Here is an 18039-nt window from a genome sequence, read left to right as displayed (position 1 = left end):
CTTCACCTCTCAACCCCTCCTCTTCCGCTTCCAACTCATCCCTTCTCTTCCCATTCATTCTCCTTCCTCCTCGACCTCATCCTTCTACCTGGAATTTTTCCTCTTCCTCCTTGACCTCTTCCTCCTCGACCTCCTCCTTCTCGACCTCCTCCTCCGCAACCTTCCTACCTTACCTACTCCTCCTTCCTCTTCGACCTCCTACTCCTCCTTTCTCCTAGCTCTTCTCCTCCTTAACCTCCTCTTTAACATGCTCCAACTTCCTTTTCGTCCTCCTCCTCTTTCCTCCTCGCTCTCCTCATCCTCCTTCCTCGCACTTACCCTCCTCCTCCTTCTTCGCACTTACCCTCCTCCTCCTTCCTCCTCCTCGACCTCCTCCTCCTCCTCCTCGACTCCTCCTTTCTCCTCGACTTCATCCTCTTACCTGGAATTCTTTCTCCTTCCTCCTCGCTCCTCCTCCTCCTTCTTCTTCCCTCGCTCTCCTCCTCCTCCTTCTCCTTCCTCCTCGCCCTCCTCCTTCCTCCTCCTCCTCATCCTTCCTTCTCGCTCTCCTCCTTCCTCCTCCTCCTCCTTCCTACTCAACCTCCTCCTCCTTCCTATTCGCACTCCTTCTCTTCCTTCTTCCTCCTCGCCCTCATCCTCCTCCTTCCTCCTCGCCCTCCTCCTTCCTCCTCCTCCTTCCTCCTCGCCCTCCTTCCTTCTCTAGTTCCTCCTCGCCCTCCTCCTTCCTCCTCGACCTCCTATTCCTTCCTTTTCGCCCTCTCCTCCTCCTCGTCCTCTCCTTCTTCCTCGACCTCTTCCTCCTTCCTCGAGCTTTTCCTCCTTTCTCCTCGCCCTCCTCCTCCTTTCTCCTCGCTCTCTTCCTCCATCCTCTTCGCCTCCGTCTTTCCTACTCCTTCCTCCTCGCCCTCCTCCTTCCTCCTCGCCCTACTCCTCCTTCCTCCTCCTCGTTCCTCCTCCTTCCTCTTCGCCCTCCTCCTCCTTCCTTCTCGCCCTCCTCCTTCCTCTTCGCCCTCCTATTCCTCCTTCCTCCTCGCCCTCCTCCTCCTCCTCTCTCCTTGCCCTCCTTCTTCTTCTGTCTCCTTCCTCTTCAGCTCCTCCTCCTTCCTCCTCACCCTCCTCCTCCTTCCCCTCTTCCACTTTGCCCTCCTCCTAAACCTCCTCCTTCCTCCTTGCTCTCCTCCTCGCCCTCCTCCTTCCTCCTCGCCCTCCTTCTCCTCCTTCTTCCTCCTTGCCCTCTTCTTCCTCCTTCTCCTTCCTCCTCGCCTTCCTCCTCCTTCCTCCTCGACCTCCTATTCCTTTCTTCTCACCTCTTCCTCGCTTTCCTCCTTCTTCCTCGCCCTCTTCCTCCCTCCTCCTCGCTCGCCTCCTCATCCTCCGTCCTCCTACTTACCCTCCTCCTTCCTCCTCGCCCTCCTCCCCCTTTTTCCTCCTTGCCCTCCTTCTTCCTCCACCTCCTTCTTCCTCACCCTCCTCCTCCGTCCTCCTCGACTCCTATTCCTTCCTCCTCGCTCTCTCCTTCCTCTTCGCCCTCCTTCCTCCTCGCCCTCTTCCTCCTCGCTCTCCTCCTTTTCCATCCTTCCTTCTCGTCCTTCCTCCTTCCTTCTCGCCCTCCTCTTAAATTCTCACCCGCCTCCTCCTCCCTCTCCCTCTTCGCCCTGCTACTCTTCTTCCTCCTCCCCCCCTCCATTGCCCCCTCCTCTTTCCCTTCATTTCCCCATCCCCTCTTCCCCCTCCTCTTTCCCCTCCTCCTCATCCCCTTTCTCTTACCTCTCCCCCCTCCTCTTCACCTTCTCTAACCCGTCCTCTTCCCCTTCCAACTCATCCCTTCTCTTCCCATTCATTCTCCTTCCTCCTCGACCTCATTCTTCTACCTGGAATTTTTCCTCCTTCCTCCTTGACCTCTTCCTCCTCGACCTCCTCCTTCTCGACCTCCTCCTCCGCAACCTTCCTACCTTACCTACTCCTCCTTCCTCTTCGACCTCCTACTCCTCCTTTCTTCTAACTCTTCTCCTTTTTAACCTCCTCTTTAACATCCTCCTCCTTCCTTTTCGCCCTCCTCCTCCTTGCCTTCCTCCTCCTTCCTCCTCCTCGCCCTCCTTTTCCTTCCTCCTCGACCTCCTCCTTTCTTCTCGACCTCCTCCTTCCTCGTCCTCCTCCTCCTTCCTCCTCGCCCTCTTCCTTCCCTCTTCCTCATTCTTACTCGCCCTCCTCCTTCCTATTCGCCCTCCTCCTCTTCCCTTCTTCTCCTCCTCCTTCCTCCTCGCCCTCCTCCTTCCTCCTCGACCTCCTATTCCTTCCTTTTCGCCCTCCTCCTCCTCGCTCTCCTCCTTCTTCCTCGCCCTCTTCCTCCTTCCTCACCCTCTTCCTCCTACCTCCTCGCCCTCCTCCTCCTCCTTCTTCCTCCTTGTTCTCCTCCTTCTCCTTCCTCTTCGCCCTCCTCGACCTCCTATTTCTTCCTTCTCCCCCTCTTCCTCCTCACTCTCCTCCTCCTTCCTCTTCGCCCTCCACCTTCTTCCTCCTCGCCCTCCTCCTCCTTCCTCCTCCTCACTCTTCTCTTCCTCCTTTCTCCTCGTCCTCCTACTGCCTCCTCGCCATCCTCCTCCTTCCTACTCGGCCTCCTCCTTCCTCCTCGCCCTACTCCTCCTTCCTCGTCCTCCCTCTTCACTCTCTTCCTCCTTCCTCCTCCTTCCTCCTCACCCTCCTCCTCCTACCCCTCTTCCTTCCACTTTGCCCTCCTCCTCCTTGCTCTCCTCCTCGTCCTCCTCCTTCCTCCTCGCCCTCCTCCTCCTCTTCCTCCTTCCTTCTCGCCCTCCTCCTTCCTCCTTGTCCTCCTTCTTCCTCCACCTCTTTCCTCCTCGACCTCCTATTCCTTCCTTCTAACCCTCCTCCTCGCTTTCCTCCTTCTTCCTAGCCCTCTTCCTCCTTCCTCCTCGCTCTCCTCCTCTTTCGTCCTTCCTCCTCGCTCGCCTCCTCATCCTCCTTTCTCCTCGCCCTCCTCCTCCTTACCCTCCTCCTCTTTCTTCCTTGCCCTCCTTCCTCCACCTCCTTCCTCGCCCTCCTCCTCGACCTCCAATTACTTCCTCTTCGCTCTCCTCCTTGCTCTTCGCCCTCCTTCTCCTCCTTACTCCTCGCCCTCTTCCTCCTTCCTCCTCGCTCTCCTCATTTTCCTTCCTTCCTTCTCGGCCTCCTCCTTCTTCCTTCTCGCAATCCTCTTAACATCTCACCCGCCTCCTCCTCCCTCTCCCTCTTCGCCCTGCTACTCCTCCTTCCTCCTCATCCTTCCTCCTCGCTCTCCTCCTCCATTCTCCTTCCTCGTCGCCCTCCTCCTTCCTCCTCTCCCTCATCCTTCCTCCTCGCCCTCATCCTTCCTCGCCCTCCTCCTTCCTCCTCGCCCTACTCCTTCCTCCTCGCCCTCCTCCTTCCTCCTCGTTCCTCTTCGCCCTCCTCCTCCTCCTTCCTTCTCACCCTCCTCCTACCTCTTTGCCCTCCTACTCCTCCTTCCTCCTTGCCCTCCTTCCTCCTCGACCTCCTCCTTTCCCCTCCTTCCTCCTCGCCTCCTCCGCTCCCTCCTCGCCCTAAACCTCCTCCTTCCTCCTCGCCCTCCTCCTCCTTCCTTCTCACTCTCCTCCTCCTCCTTCTTCCTCGTCTTCCTCCTCCTTCCTCCTCGCCCTCCTACTTCCTCCTCGCCCTCCTCCTCCTTCTTCCTCGCTCTCCTCCTTCCTGCTCCTTCCTCCTCGCCCTCCTTCTTCCTCGCCCTTCTCCTCCTCGCCCTACTCCTCCTTCCTCCTCCTCGTTCCTCCTCCTCCCTCTTCGCCCTCCTCCTCCTTCCTTCTCGCCCTCCTCCCTCCTCCTCGGCCTTTTCCTCCTCCTTCCTCCTCGCCCTCCTCCTCCTCCTTCCTCCTCGCCTCCTCCGCTCCCTCCTCGCCCTAAACCTCCTCCTTCCTCCTCGCCCTCCTCCTCCTTCCTTCTCACTCTCCTCCTCCTCCTTCTTCCTCGTCTTCCTCCTCCTTCCACCTCGCCCTCCTCCTCCTCCTTCCTCCTCGCTCTCCTCCTCCTCGCTCTCCTCCTTCCTCCTCACCCTCCTCCTCCTCCTTCCTCCTCGCTCTCCTACTCCTCCTCCTTCCTCCTTGCCCTCATTCTTCCTCCATCTCTTTCCTTCTCGGTCTCCTCTTTCCTCCTCGCCCTCCTCCTCCTCCTTCCTCCTCGACCTCCTATTCCTTCCTTCTCACCCTCCTCGCTCTCCTCCTTCTTCCTAGCCCTCTTCCTCCTTCCTCCTCGCTCTCCTCTTTTCTCCTTGCTCGCTTCTTCCTCCTCCTCGCCCTCCTCCTTTTCCTTCCTCCTCCTTTCTCCTTCCTCCTCGACCTCCTATACCTTCCTTCTCACCCTCCTCCTCGCTCTTCTCCTCTTTCCTCCTCGCTCCCTTTCTCCTCCTTCCTCCTCGACCTCCTCCTTCCTCGCCCTCCTGCTTCCTCCTTCTTCATTCACCTCCTTCTTCCTCGCCCTTCTCCTCCGTCCTCCTCGACCTCCTATTCCTTCCTTCTCGCTCTCCTCCCTCGTCCTCGACCTCCTATTCCTTCCTCCTCGCTCTCCTCCCTCGTCCTCGCCCTCCTCCTCCTTTCCCTTCCTTCCTTCTCGCCCTCCTCTTAACTCCTCACCCGCCTCCCACTCCCTCTCCCTCTTCGCCCTGCTACTCCTCCTTCCTCCTCGCCCTCCTCCTCAACCTTCCTCCTCGCCCTCCTCCTTCCTCCTCGCCCTACTCCTCCTTCCTCCCCGCCCTCCTCCTCCTTCCTTCTCATCCTCCTCCTTCCTCCTCGCCCTCCTCCTCCTCTTTCTTCCTCGCCCTCCTCCTCCTCCTCTTTCCTCCTTGCTCTCCTCCTCCTTCCTCCCTCCTCGCACTCCTCCTTCCTCTTCACTCACCTCCTCCTCCTCCTCCTTCCTCCTCGCCCTCCTCCTTTCTCCTCGTCCTCCTATTCCTTCCTACTCGCTCTTCTCCTCGCTTTCCTTCTTCTTCCTCCTTCTTCGTGCTTTCCTGCTTCTCCTTCCTCCTCGCCCTCCTCCTCCTTCCTCCTTGCCCTCCTCCTTCCTCCACCTCCTTCTTCCTCGCCCTCCTTCTCCTCCTTCCTCCTCGACCTCCTCCTCCTTACTTCTCACCCTCCTCCTTACTCCTCACCCGCCTCTTCCTCCCTCTCCTTCCTCGCCCTACTACTCCTCCTTCATCCTTGCCCTCCTCCTCCCTCCTCGCTCTCCTCTTCGTCTTCCTCCTTCCTCATCGCCCTCCTTCTTTCCTTTCGCTCTCCTCCTCCATCCTCCTTGCGCTCCTTCCTCCTCGGCCTCTGTGAGGAGATGGTTCACCAGCTTACTTACAATAGTGCTCTTATGCCTGTGGGAGCCAGTACACTTGTTAAATGGGCGGACTTAAGTTTGGTAACCACCAACGAAACATCTAGTGTTTGGGCTCATGTGAGAGCCCCAGTCATCATCAGTCCAGAAATGTTACCCTGGCCGGGGTAGCACGTCCATGGACAGAGATATGCCGATAGCATCATCTCATTGTATGGCTTGAGCGAGACACAACTTTGCGCGGGAACAGCTAGGCCGCAGGCGTGGGGTGAGCTGTGGGCCTCTAGCGCGCAAGCCAGTCGTCGTCATGGAAACAACCGCCATCTTAGTAAACATCTTGAGCCGCTATGTTGGTCGGCCATCTTGGAATTGCCCTAGGGGCCATGCTACACCGTCGCTGATTGGTTGAGAGGGGTAGGCCGCTGTATGCCTTCCTCTCATTGGTTATTTCGAGGAGGACGCGGGAATCGCCTGTGTAAGCGTCATTCTTAACATAGATGCCACTTTGTCAAGACGCTCTCTTTACTCAACTCGGCCAAATTGAGTATAGGGCGTCGTGGTGGCTTGATTACTCAACTGCTTCACCTCCTGCTTCATCGACGACGGGAGTCGTCACAGAATCCGGCCGAAGTCGTCGCTTGAAGGGGAGAAAGACATTGTGTACAGTGATCTGGGATTGTGGGGTAATGTGCATACGAGCAGTAACAGACTCGTAGATCCCATACCAGTGATTATTAATAATACCTGCTAGTACTCTGTAGCAGTCGATGGGAACGGGGAAATTCGCGTCAGTGTTTTAAGGCAGATTTCCCATTTTTGTGTAAGACGCTATCGTTGTGCGCGTCACCTGGGTACGAACGCTTCACTTCACCGGTGGGTCAAGGGTGCGAACCGAGCCGTGTTGTGAGGGGAGGGTTTGAGTGCGCGCCAAGTGTACGTAAAGTACCACGTGAGGTACTACCACCACCTACGCCACCTACTACTGCCGTGAGCGAGCCAGCCACCCGTAGTGGGGTGCCAGATGTTTAAGTGTGGACGAGGAGATAATCACCTTGTGTTGTCATCTTGTCAGTCCAGAGGAACTTACGTCTTGTACACAGACGTACAGTGTGTGTGTGTGTGTGTGTGTGTGTGTGTGGGTACACACGGGAACAGAGTATACATAGATTAGCCAAGGACTGAGAGGAAGTCCATGTAATAATTATATTATTCCATTGTGGTAATTAAATCAATTTTGATCATCCGTGGGACGGAGTGATATCATTTCCATGTGTAGTCTTGCAGGTGTGGAATTCCAACACTGAGCGCTCAGGTTAGTGTGTGTGTAACATCAGTGATTCCTGGCAATGATTATTATGGAGTGTATCACAGTGTGGTCTTAATTTCTTGTATTGTTCCCAGGGCCGTGACAAGTGTGATTTATATATATATGTACTGTGGTTGCAGTATTAACGTAATTTTGGTAGAATTTGGTGAGTGACGAGGCTGTCTGGAGAGACCGCATCACTCTGTCGAGTAACGTAACTCTCGAGAGTGTTTATCTGCATGCTTGATCGATAAATCACTTACCCATGTGATTTAAGGAGTGCGGGATCTCCTTAGTGTTCCCAATAACGTTTGATAGCTGTAGGCTACATGTGCCAGCAGTAATTATATATATATATATGATCGTAGTGTCACGGTGCCCAGTGTTATTGTGTTTTTTACTGTGGTGATTGCAAATTGTGGACCTATGTTCTAAGGGTTATTGAGAGCACTTGCATCATTTGCAACAGTAAGTGTGTGCAGTATTCTAATACTTGGAAATTAGAGTACTTGCCGTGTGTGTTATTGCAAAGGGGTTGTCATTGTTAGTGATTGTTGCTAGAGTTGAGCAATCACCGTATGTGATTGTAGTTCAGTTAAGGTTGCCACAAGGTTTCAATTTTTTTTTAGCTAACGTTTTGTGCAATACGTTTTAGAAACTTATTTACATCCACACAAAATTACGCATCTAATGCGTGAAAACAAACGTTGCTCCTACTTTCCAACACTTTCCAGATACGTTGTAGCAACCTAAAATTGGTTCCTGGGATGTACCTCTCCTTATTAAATTGCAAAAGTCATCCTGTACCCTCTGGCAGAGCAGAATCCAGCCGCCCACCACGGCTGAGGGCATACCAGGAGCTCACAAAGACCCGCCGACTCCCGTCACGTCTCTGCCAAGAAGGCGCTAGACACCGTCACCACGCCCAAAGAACCTGCCAGAAAACCTTCAGAATCTATAAACTATCCTGTGCCCCATGCGTCATAAGAATCCGGACCGTTGAATAGGTACGCCAAACGGCAATATCAAAAGCAAAAATAGTGAAACAGAACACAAGCCATCGGCCCTCAAGAAGAGCAGTGAGGGCTGCTGACTTCCACTCCAGACCAGCGGTCTGTACGAGCATTATGTTGACGATGCCTGACGAGCAGGCATCGTCAAGGTTGAACCAGGAGTCCTCCGGTTACTATAGTAGGGTTTTTGCCACAAAGTAAGGAAGTGAATATAATTATCATATTTATAGTGTATTGTCAGTAAATGAATTTTCCAATTAGTGAATTAACTTAAAATCTTTTAGGCTAGACTATCTCATAATCACTGTCTGAAATGGTTTGGATGACGTGCAGGGTAACGAACCGGTGCCTCGCTGCCCATGATTTAATTTTATATTCATAAATGTAAATGTGAGGCTTCTCTACAAATATCCATATGCAGTGGCAGGATACCTGAAATAATTTCTTCCCTAACAGAGGATTTTGGGACGGAATCTACTCTATTATACCAAGCTATGTGCACTTGGGTTTTTATTTGTATACTCATTTTAAGTAGTAGAATATCTCTTAGTGTAATTCCGGTTTGTTGAACAAATTCTTTTATTTAATTCTGAATATATGTTTTAGTTTAATTCGTAATCAGTTAGAATTTCACTTAAGACATACTTATTTATATTCTGTGTTAAGAATTAGAACAGGGAAGAGAGTTGAGAAGTAAACCCCACACCACTTGTACTACGACGCTGAAGACGTCAACATTGCCCGCCAGAGTCAACACAACCGACGATTCAACCTAGCACCGACGGGACTCTTCTCACATACACGTTAACAATATGAAAGGAAGTTTGACAACTTAATAAAGAGATACCGATGGTCTAGATGATTAAACTCCCACATCGTAATAGACATTGATAAAATAGATGACTCAACTCCATTAACTGTCATCTAATATTTTACTTAATATATTGATAAATGCTACAGTTGAGAGTGCATTATTTGTATTCACTTCATGGTGTATCACTCCATTTTGCACCCTTCCTTTGTTTACCGTCTCCCTACAAACCCCACTGTGCAGTACTTTGTCTTGTCTGTCCATCTCTTGTACGGCACTTATTTCCATCTATTTTGTTTTAGTTGTTGTTTCATTAGAGCAAACTCTGGCTGATTATCACCTTTATTTCAAGAACCCTTATCAAACTTTGGTCTTCCAACAATATCATCTACCAAATTCTTTTATTCAATTAAAAGAGAAACTGTTTGGATGATCAGTTTAAATGATCTTGCATATTAAGTTACTAGCATCCCTCTGTAAAGTTGCATCTCTCTGACCTGTTGTTTCGTGGGAAGTGAAGACGCTTGGATGCACAAGCATAGTCACGTTGGAAGCGACTGCACTGTGGGACAGAGCAACTCCCTTGGGCTTTCCAGTCGTTCCACTTGAATATGGCATCAGTGCCAGATCTTTCCCAGAAACCTGTAAAAAGGATCCATAGGTGAACGTACATAAAAACTCATACTTTTAACATATAAATCAAAATAAATAAAAATGGAAATGTTCGTTTGTTCAAATTGCTAATCTCCGAAAGTTCTTCACCGATTGCTTTGAAATTTTCACACCACATTCCATTCGCATCCGAGCGGGTTTGTATATACATACTATATAGATGTCACGTTTGTGACAAGAAAAAACATAATTTTTTTTTATAAATTTGTGTTTTTCATGTGAGAGAAATCTTTGAAGCCTCTTTACCGATTGCTTTGAAATTTTGACACAATGTTGCAGTCGAATAGGCGCGTGTTTTTACACACCTACTATATACATGCCTCACCTGTGACAGGAAAAAAACAAGCTTTTTTCAAAACCAGCGCCATCTGTTGGACGTAAGAGCAACACACGCTGTAATTTCCGAAAGTTCTTCACAGATTGCATTGAAACTTTTACAGAGCATTGCATTAAAAATTGCACATGTTTTTATATACCGACTGTATAGACGTCACACATGTGACAGGAAAAAACATTCTTTTTTTTTAAACAACACCAACTGTTGCACGTAATAAAAACACACACTGTACTATATATGTTACAACTCACTTTTCAATGTTTTTCTGACTGCATTGAAAAATTGAATTTTCAAAGATTTCAATTTATTTCATTTTGATTTAATTATTTTGTGTGACATTGCAGGTGAATTGAGCTGTGTTGTTTATCATGCCATTCATTTCGTATATATAAGTTTAGATGCCACACCTGTGACAGGTAAAAACATTTTTTTTAAAACAGCGCCATCTACTTGCACGTAAGAGTAACAGACACTATACTATATATGTTACGATTCCATTTCAATGTTTCCAACTGCATTGACATATTGAATTTTCATAGATTTCAATTTATTTTAATTTTGATTTAAATATTTTGTACGACATTGTGTTGGAATTGAGCTGTGTTTTTTACCATACGTTAATTTCGTGAGTAGTTCATTTTTTTTAATTATTTTCATTGTTTTTAATTACGTTTTTAACTTTTTCTTATATTTCAGTGATGAGAACATCAGATCATTTCATATTTCCAATTATTTGATGGGAACATCAGATCATTTGAAAATGCATCGGATGAGGAAGTAGGGAATGGTGGGGAGGACGAGGAGACAGGAGTGGGGGATGGTGGGGAGGACGAGGGAACATGAGAGGGAGAAATGATAGGGAAGACAAGGGGACAGGGGAGTTGGGGATGAGTGAACAGGAAAATTGAGAATGGTGGGTTGAGGACAAGGAGACAGGGGAGTGGGGGATGGTGGGGAGGACGAGGCTAACAGGGGAGGGGAATGATAGGGAGGATGAAGGGATGGGGGAGTACGATTTGGAGGGGAGGACGAAGGGACGGTGGAGTGAGGAATGGTTAGGAGGACTAGGGGACAGAGGAGTGGGTGATGGTGGGGAGAACAAAGGGACCAAAGGATGGAGAGGATGAGAGGATGGGGGTGTGGGGAATGGTTGGGAGGACGAGGGGGGACGGGGGAGGGGGAAATGGTGGGGAGGACTGGGAGACAAGGGAAGGATGCTGTGGCTCATCTACATGTGGCTGGATACAGCTAGTGTATATAATATATATAATATATATATATATATATATATAATATTATATATAATATATATATATATATATATATATTATATATTATATATATATATATAATATATATATATATATATTGTGACGGTAACGCGTTGGTGTTCGGCTGTTTAAGGCTAGGGGTATGGCCTCGTCACATAGTTATAAAAAAAATAGAAAAAACTGGAACTTCGTCTGTGGTAAGGTAAGGAGAAGACACACAAAACACAAGTAAACTTTAACAATGAAATTTTAATTACGTTAAAGAAATAAAACATGAATAAAATGCACAAACAAATTTGTATAATAAAATCAATCAATCAAAATAATGAGAATAATTAAATGACACAATGAAAAGTTACGTTAAGACAAAATAACAAGAAGTGCTACACAAAAAATAAAGGTAAGGTGCTGGAATATTGGCTTTAAGCTACCACCTCTCTCAGTACACGCTAATGTCTAGCCGGGAGAAGTGGTAACCGTGGAAGCACTGAATATTCTGAGGTCTGAGGTCGTGGCGACCCCAGACATCAAGTAGTATGGGGGGGGGGGGGCGAGTGCAGTTGCAGCCAGACCGGCGACCAATCAGCGGAGCCGGTAGTAAGACAGGTAGTTTGGCGGTTTGAGTCTGAACAGGTGTCCCTGGCTGCATACGTTTTGCTCTCTGGCAAACCTTGGAGATGTTGTTGTCGTTGTTGGACATTTCTTCCATAGTAGTTTTATATAATTTCAACGACGTAATTGTGGAGGGAAGAGCAGGCTCAATCTCTTGAAGGAGATTATCGTCACAACTCTCCCCCGAAGCCTGCGGTTCTGGAAGAAGTACGTCGTTATGTGGTGGAGTAATGGGTGGAGTTGCTTCTACTTCATAAACTCTGGAGAGATCATGGGCTAAGATGTTGTCAGACTCTTGGTATAGCGTGTCTCCAGGTTGAATTTCTGCAGGTAGCAAGCCCATAGTAGAAGACGTTGAGATGAGAAGTGGGCATGCTGCAGGAGATGTAGGGTGGTGTGGTCCGTGTTGATGGTGGACCGAGCACTTTTCAGGTGTGGAGTGAAGTGCTGAAGCTTCAGGATGAGGAAGAGTAGCTCCTTGCCAATTGTTCCGTAGTTCCTTGTAGCAGTAGTCGCTGACAGGTGGATTCTTCTCGCCTCGTTGCTGCATCACGACACCACCAACGTCGGTACCATTGGCGTCGACATGGAGGATGAAGGGCTTATCTGACGAGGTGAGAGTGGAATTAGAAGAGGTCAAAGGAGCACGATTATTATCCTGAAAGCATTTGGGAAGATCATTAAGGATTTTGGAATTAGAAAGTGCTGACTCCTTGTCAGTGCTTTCGGGAGGAGAAGCTGGGATGGTCTCACTGTGGATGTAGGGTTCTGTGAAGGTAGAACAATTAGTCAGGACAGTGGGAGGAGTACCATTATATTGCTTCAGGAGGTTGACGTGGCACAGCTGGGTCTTCCGCCGCCTATCTGGAGTCTCTATTACGTAGTTGTTATTTTTGTTGGCTTGGTAGGGAACTTCTAGTTGATACTCATGTGCAAGAGTTTGTAATTCAGTCTTCTTGGCACGACTTAAAGTCCCTATTTCACCTGCTGGATTTGTACGGAAAGCTTGGAGACGAAACATGGTGAAATTAGCAAATAAAGGTACACGAATATTCAATAGTGAATGTCAGAAACAGGACAACGTGGCAACTGGTACCTATCCTGTGAGATCTTTAACAATTAAAGTTAAGTAAAAGATGTTAAATGATTAAATTAAATCAAGGGCGCAGGAAATCTTGTACCCGGTACTCATATAAGAGGATAAGGGCAAGAAAATCCTACTAACAAATGAAACAGAGTTTCGAAAACAAATGAAACAGTTAAATGCTTCAAAAGTAAAATTGGTAGTCCAAGGATGTAGGCATACCTTGCCAAGTCTCTTTAGGACATAAAGCAAGTTTTTCCTACTGAATTTAATATGATACTTACAGAATTAGCGAACTTTTGTGCTCTGAAAAGTAAGCTAATTCCCTACCGTTGTATGTATCATCATCTCTGACTGACGTGTAGGGGTGCGAGGTGTCAACTGGTGACGAGAACTGCTGCTGAGGTCCCAATTCAGCAACTAAAGTTCGAGCTAGAGGAACTATGGCCCTCTTTGTCCTCCTACAGTCAGATTGCAGAAGATTGGGTACTCTTGACCCGGGGCAGACCACAGTACCAGGGTACCAATATGATGATCTGTCAAAATGAGAAATATTCAAGGGACATAGATGGTAAACACGAGTAATAACACGGAGGGAGAGATGACCAATTAAGAGTATGACTGCGGCCTACAGTCACCACGTAATCCAAAGTTGTCTCACCTTCACCATATGTTACTCTCGTAATGCACAATACACCGCACCTTATAAAAAATGAAATTGAATATGAAAAATAGTAAAAGCTACGTTAACAAAGTTAAATACGCTTACCATAAATTACCACTTGGCACCAGTACCTGAGTGAAGCTCCTAGGACAGGCCCCCATATAACTTGTGACGGTAACGCGTTGGTGTTCGGCTGTTTAAGGCTAGTGTATGGCCTCGTCACATAGTTATACAAAAAAAATAGAAAAAACTGGAACTTTGTCTGTGGTAAGGTAAGGAGAAGACACACAAAACACAAGTAAACTTTAACAATGAAATTTTAATTACGTTAAAGAAATAAAACATGAATAAAATGCACAAACAAATTTGTATAATAAAATCAATCAATCAAAATAATGAGAATAATTAAATGACACAATGAAAAGTTACGTTAAGACAAAATAACAAGAAGTGCAATACAAAAATAAATGTGAGGTGCTGGAATATTGGCTTTAAGCTACCACCTCTCTCAGTATACGCTAACGTCTAGCCGGGAGGAGTGGTAACCGTGGAAGCACTGAATATTCTGAGGTCTGAGGTCGTGGCAACCCCAGACATCAAGTAGTATGGGGGGGGCGAGTGCAGTTGCAGCCAGACCGGCGACCAATCAGCGGAGCCGGTAGTAAGACAGGTAGTTTGGCGGTTTGAGTCTGAACAGGTGTCCCTGGCTGCATACGTTTTGCGCTCTGGCAAACCTTGGAGATGTTGTTGTCGTTGTTGGACATTTCTTCCATAGTAGTTTTATATAATTTCAACGACGTAATTGTGGAGGGAAGAGCAGGCTCAATCTCTTGAAGGAGATTATCGTCACAATATATATATAACTGAAAACTCACACCCCAGAAGTGACTCGAACCCATACTCCCAGGAGCACCGCAACTGGTATGTACAAGACGCCTTAATCCACTTGACCATCACGACCGGACATAATGAGGTGATAGCCGAGGCTATTTGAACCACCCCACCGCCGGCACTCGGATAGTAATCTTGGGCATAGCATTTTACCAAATCACCTCATTCTTTGGGGCACACGTGAGGAACACAAATGCGAACAAGCCTGAATGGTCCCCAGGACAATATGCAACTGAAAACTCACACCCAGAAGTGACTCGAACCCTTACTCCCAGGAGCACCGCAACTGGTATGTACAAGACGCCTTAATCCACTTGACCATCACGACCGGACATAATGAGGTGATAGCCGAGGCTATTTGAACCACCCCACCGCCGGCACTCGGATAGTAATCTTGGGCATAGCATTTTACCAAATCACCTCATTCTTTGGGGCACACGTGAGGAACACAAATGCGAACAAGCCTGAATGGTCCCCAGGACAATATGCAACTGAAAACTCACACCCCAGAAGTGACTCGAACTCATACTCCCAGGAGCACCGCAACTGGTATGTACAAGACGCCTTAATCCACTTGACCATCACGACCGGACATAATGAGGTGATAGCCGAGGCTATTTGAACCACCCCACCGCCGGCACTCGGATAGTAATCTTGGGCATAGCATTTTACCAAATCATCTCATTCTTTGGGGCACACGTGAGGAACACAAATGCGAACAAGCCTGAATGGTCCCCAGGACAATATGCAACTGAAAACTCACACCCCAGAAGTGACTCGAACCCATACTCCCAGGAGCACCGCAACTGGTATGTACAAGACGCCTTAATCCACTTGACCATCACGACCGGACATAATGAGGTGATAGCCGAGGCTATTTGAACCACCCCACCGCCGGCACTCGGATAGTAATCTTGGGCATAGCATTTTACCAAATCACCTCATTCTTTGGGGCACACGTGAGGAACACAAATGCGAACAAGCCTGAATGGTCCCCAGGACAATATGCAACTGAAAACTCACACCCCAGAAGTGACTCGAACCCATACTCCCAGGAGCACCGCAACTGGTATGTACAAGACGCCTTAATCCACTTGACCATCACGACCGGACATAATGAGGTGATAGCCGAGGCTATTTGAACCACCCCACCGCCGGCACTCGGATAGTAATCTTGGGCATAGCATTTTACCAAATCACCTCATTCTTTGGGGCACACGTGAGGAACACAAATGCGAACAAGCCTGAATGGTCCGCAGGACAATATGCAACTGAAAACTCACACCCCAGAAGTGACTCGAACCCATACTCCCAGGAGCACCGCAACTGGTATGTACAAGACGCCTTAATCCACTTGACCATCACGACCGGACATAATGAGGTGATAGCCGAGGCTATTTGAACCACCCCACCGCCGGCACTCGGATAGTAATCTTGGGCATAGCATTTTACCAAATCACCTCAGTCTTTGGGGCACACGTGAGGAACACAAATGCGAACAAGCCTGAATGGTCCCCAGGACAATATGCAACTGAAAACTCACACCCCAGAAGTGACTCGAACCCATACTCCCAGGAGCACCGCAACTGGTATGTACAAGACGCCTTAATCCACTTGACCATCACGACCGGACATAATGAGGTGATAGCCGAGGCTATTTGAACCACCCCACCGCCGGCACTCGGATAGTAATCTTGGGCATAGCATTTTACCAAATCACCTCATTCTTTGGGGCACACGTGAGGAACACAAATGCGAACAAGCCTGAATGGTCCCCAGGACAATATGCAACTGAAAACTCACACCCCAGAAGTGACTCGAACCCATACTCCCAGGAGCACCGCAACTGGTATGTACAAGACGCCTTAATCCACTTGACCATCACGACCGGACATAATGAGGTGATAGCCGAGGCTATTTGAACCACCCCACCGCCGGCACTCGGATAGTAATCTTGGGCATAGCATTTTACCAAATCACCTCATTCTTTGGGGCACACGTGAGGAACACAAATGCGAACAAGCCTGAATGGTCCCCAGGACAATATGCAACTGAAAACTCACACCCCAGAAGTGACTCGAACCCATACTCCCAGTAGCACCGCAACTGGTATGTACAAGACGCCTTAATCCACTTGACCATCACGACCGGACATAATGAGGTGATAGCCGAGGCTATTTGAACCACCCCACCGCCGACACTCGGATAGTAATCTTGGGCATAGCATTTTACCAAATCACCTCATTCTTTGGGGCACACGTGAGGAACACAAATGCGAACAAGCCTGAATGGTCCCCAGGACAATATGCAACTGAAAACTCACACCCCAGAAGTGACTCGAACCCATACTCCCAGGAGCACCGCAACTGGTATGTACAAGACGCCTTAATCCACTTGACCATCACGACCGGACATAATGAGGTGATAGCCGAGGCTATTTGAACCACCCCACCGCCGGCACTCGGATAGTAATCTTGGGCATAGCATTTTACCAAATCATCTCATTCTTTGGGGCACACGTGAGGAACACAAATGCGAACAAGCCTGAATGGTCCCCAGGACAATATGCAACTGAAAACTCACACCCCAGAAGTGACTCGAACCCATACTCCCAGGAGCACCGCAACTGGTATGTACAAGACGCCTTAATCCACTTGACCATCACGACCGGACATAATGAGGTGATAGCCGAGGCTATTTGAACCACCCCACCGCCGGCACTCGGATAGTAATCTTGGGCATAGCATTTTACCAATTCACCTCATTCTTTGGGGCACACGTGAGGAACACAAATGCGAACAAGCCTGAATGGTCCCCAGGACAATATGCAACTTGGGTGGTTCAATATTTATATTTATTTGGGTGGTTCAAATAGCCTCGGCTATCACCTCATTATGTCCGGTCGTGATGGTCAAGTGGATTAAGGCGTCTTGTACATACCAGTTGCGGTGCTCCTGGGAGTATGGGTTCGAGTCACTTCTGGGGTGTGAGTTTTCAGTTGCATATTGTCCTGGGGACCATTCAGGCTTGTTCGCATTTGTGTTCCTCACGTGTGCCCCAAAGAATGAGGTGATTTGGTAAAATGCTATGCCCAAGATTACTATCCGAGTGCCGGCGGTGGGGTGGTTCAAATAGCCTCGGCTATCACCTCATTATGTCCGGTCGTGATGGTCAAGTGGATTAAGGCGTCTTGTACATACCAGTTGCGGTGCTCCTGGGAGTATGGGTTCGAGTCACTTCTGGGGTTTGAGTTTTCAGTTGCATAATGTCCTGGGGACCATTCAGGCTTGTTCGCATTTGTGTTCCTCACGTGTGCCCCAAAGAATGAGGTGATTTGGTAAAATGCTATGCCCAAGATTACTATCCGAGTGCCGGCGGTGGGGTGGTTCAAATAGCCTCGGCTATCACCTCATTATGTCCGGTCGTGATGGTCAAGTGGATTAAGGCGTCTTGTACATACCAGTTGCGTTGCTCCTGGGAGTATGGGTTCGAGTCACTTCTAGGGTGTGAGTTTTCAGTTGCATATTGTCCTGGGGACCATTCAGGCTTGTTCGCATTTGTGTTCCTCACGTGTGCCCCAAAGAATGAGGTGATTTGGTAAAATGCTATGCCCAAGATTACTATCCGAGTGCCGGTGGTGGGGTGATTCAAATAGCCTCGGCTATCACCTCATTATGTCCGGTCGTGATGGTCAAGTGGATTAAGGCGTCTTGTACATACCAGTTGCGTTGCTCCTGGGAGTATGGGTTCGAGTCACTTCTAGGGTGTGAGTTTTCAGTTGCATATTGTCCTGGGGACCATTCAGGCTTGTTCGCATTTGTGTTCCTCACGTGTGCCCCAAAGAATGAGGTGATTTGGTAAAATGCTATGCCCAAGATTACTATCCGAGTGCCGGTGGTGGGGTGATTCAAATAGCCTCGGCTATCACCTCATTATGTCCGGTCGTGATGGTCAAGTGGATTAAGGCGTCTTGTACATACCAGTTGCGGTGCTCCTGGGAGTATGGGTTCGAGTCACTTCTGGGGTGTGAGTTTTCAG

At 48.7% G+C, this 18039-nt stretch overlaps 1 protein-coding gene across 3 annotated transcripts in view; it reads right to left on the bottom strand.

Moving 5' to 3' along the window:
* Positions 1 to 8800: 8800 nt before the first annotated feature.
* Positions 8801 to 18039, bottom strand: part of LOC138349803 (uncharacterized) — a 138741-nt gene continuing 129502 nt past the window's right edge. For all 3 annotated transcript variants that reach the window (XM_069312670.1, XM_069312669.1, XM_069312671.1), the window contains one exon: positions 8801 to 9112. In XM_069312670.1, the coding sequence (XP_069168771.1) occupies positions 8909 to 9112 (204 nt within the window). In that variant the 3' untranslated portion in view covers positions 8801 to 8908. The remainder of the gene's footprint in view (positions 9113 to 18039) is intronic.

This window comes from Procambarus clarkii, chromosome 73 (genome assembly GCF_040958095.1).
Source record: "Procambarus clarkii isolate CNS0578487 chromosome 73, FALCON_Pclarkii_2.0, whole genome shotgun sequence".
Lineage (NCBI taxonomy): Eukaryota > Metazoa > Arthropoda > Malacostraca > Decapoda > Cambaridae > Procambarus > Procambarus clarkii.
The sequence above is the reverse complement of the archived record's forward strand: the minus strand, read 5'-3'. Positions and strand labels throughout refer to the sequence as shown.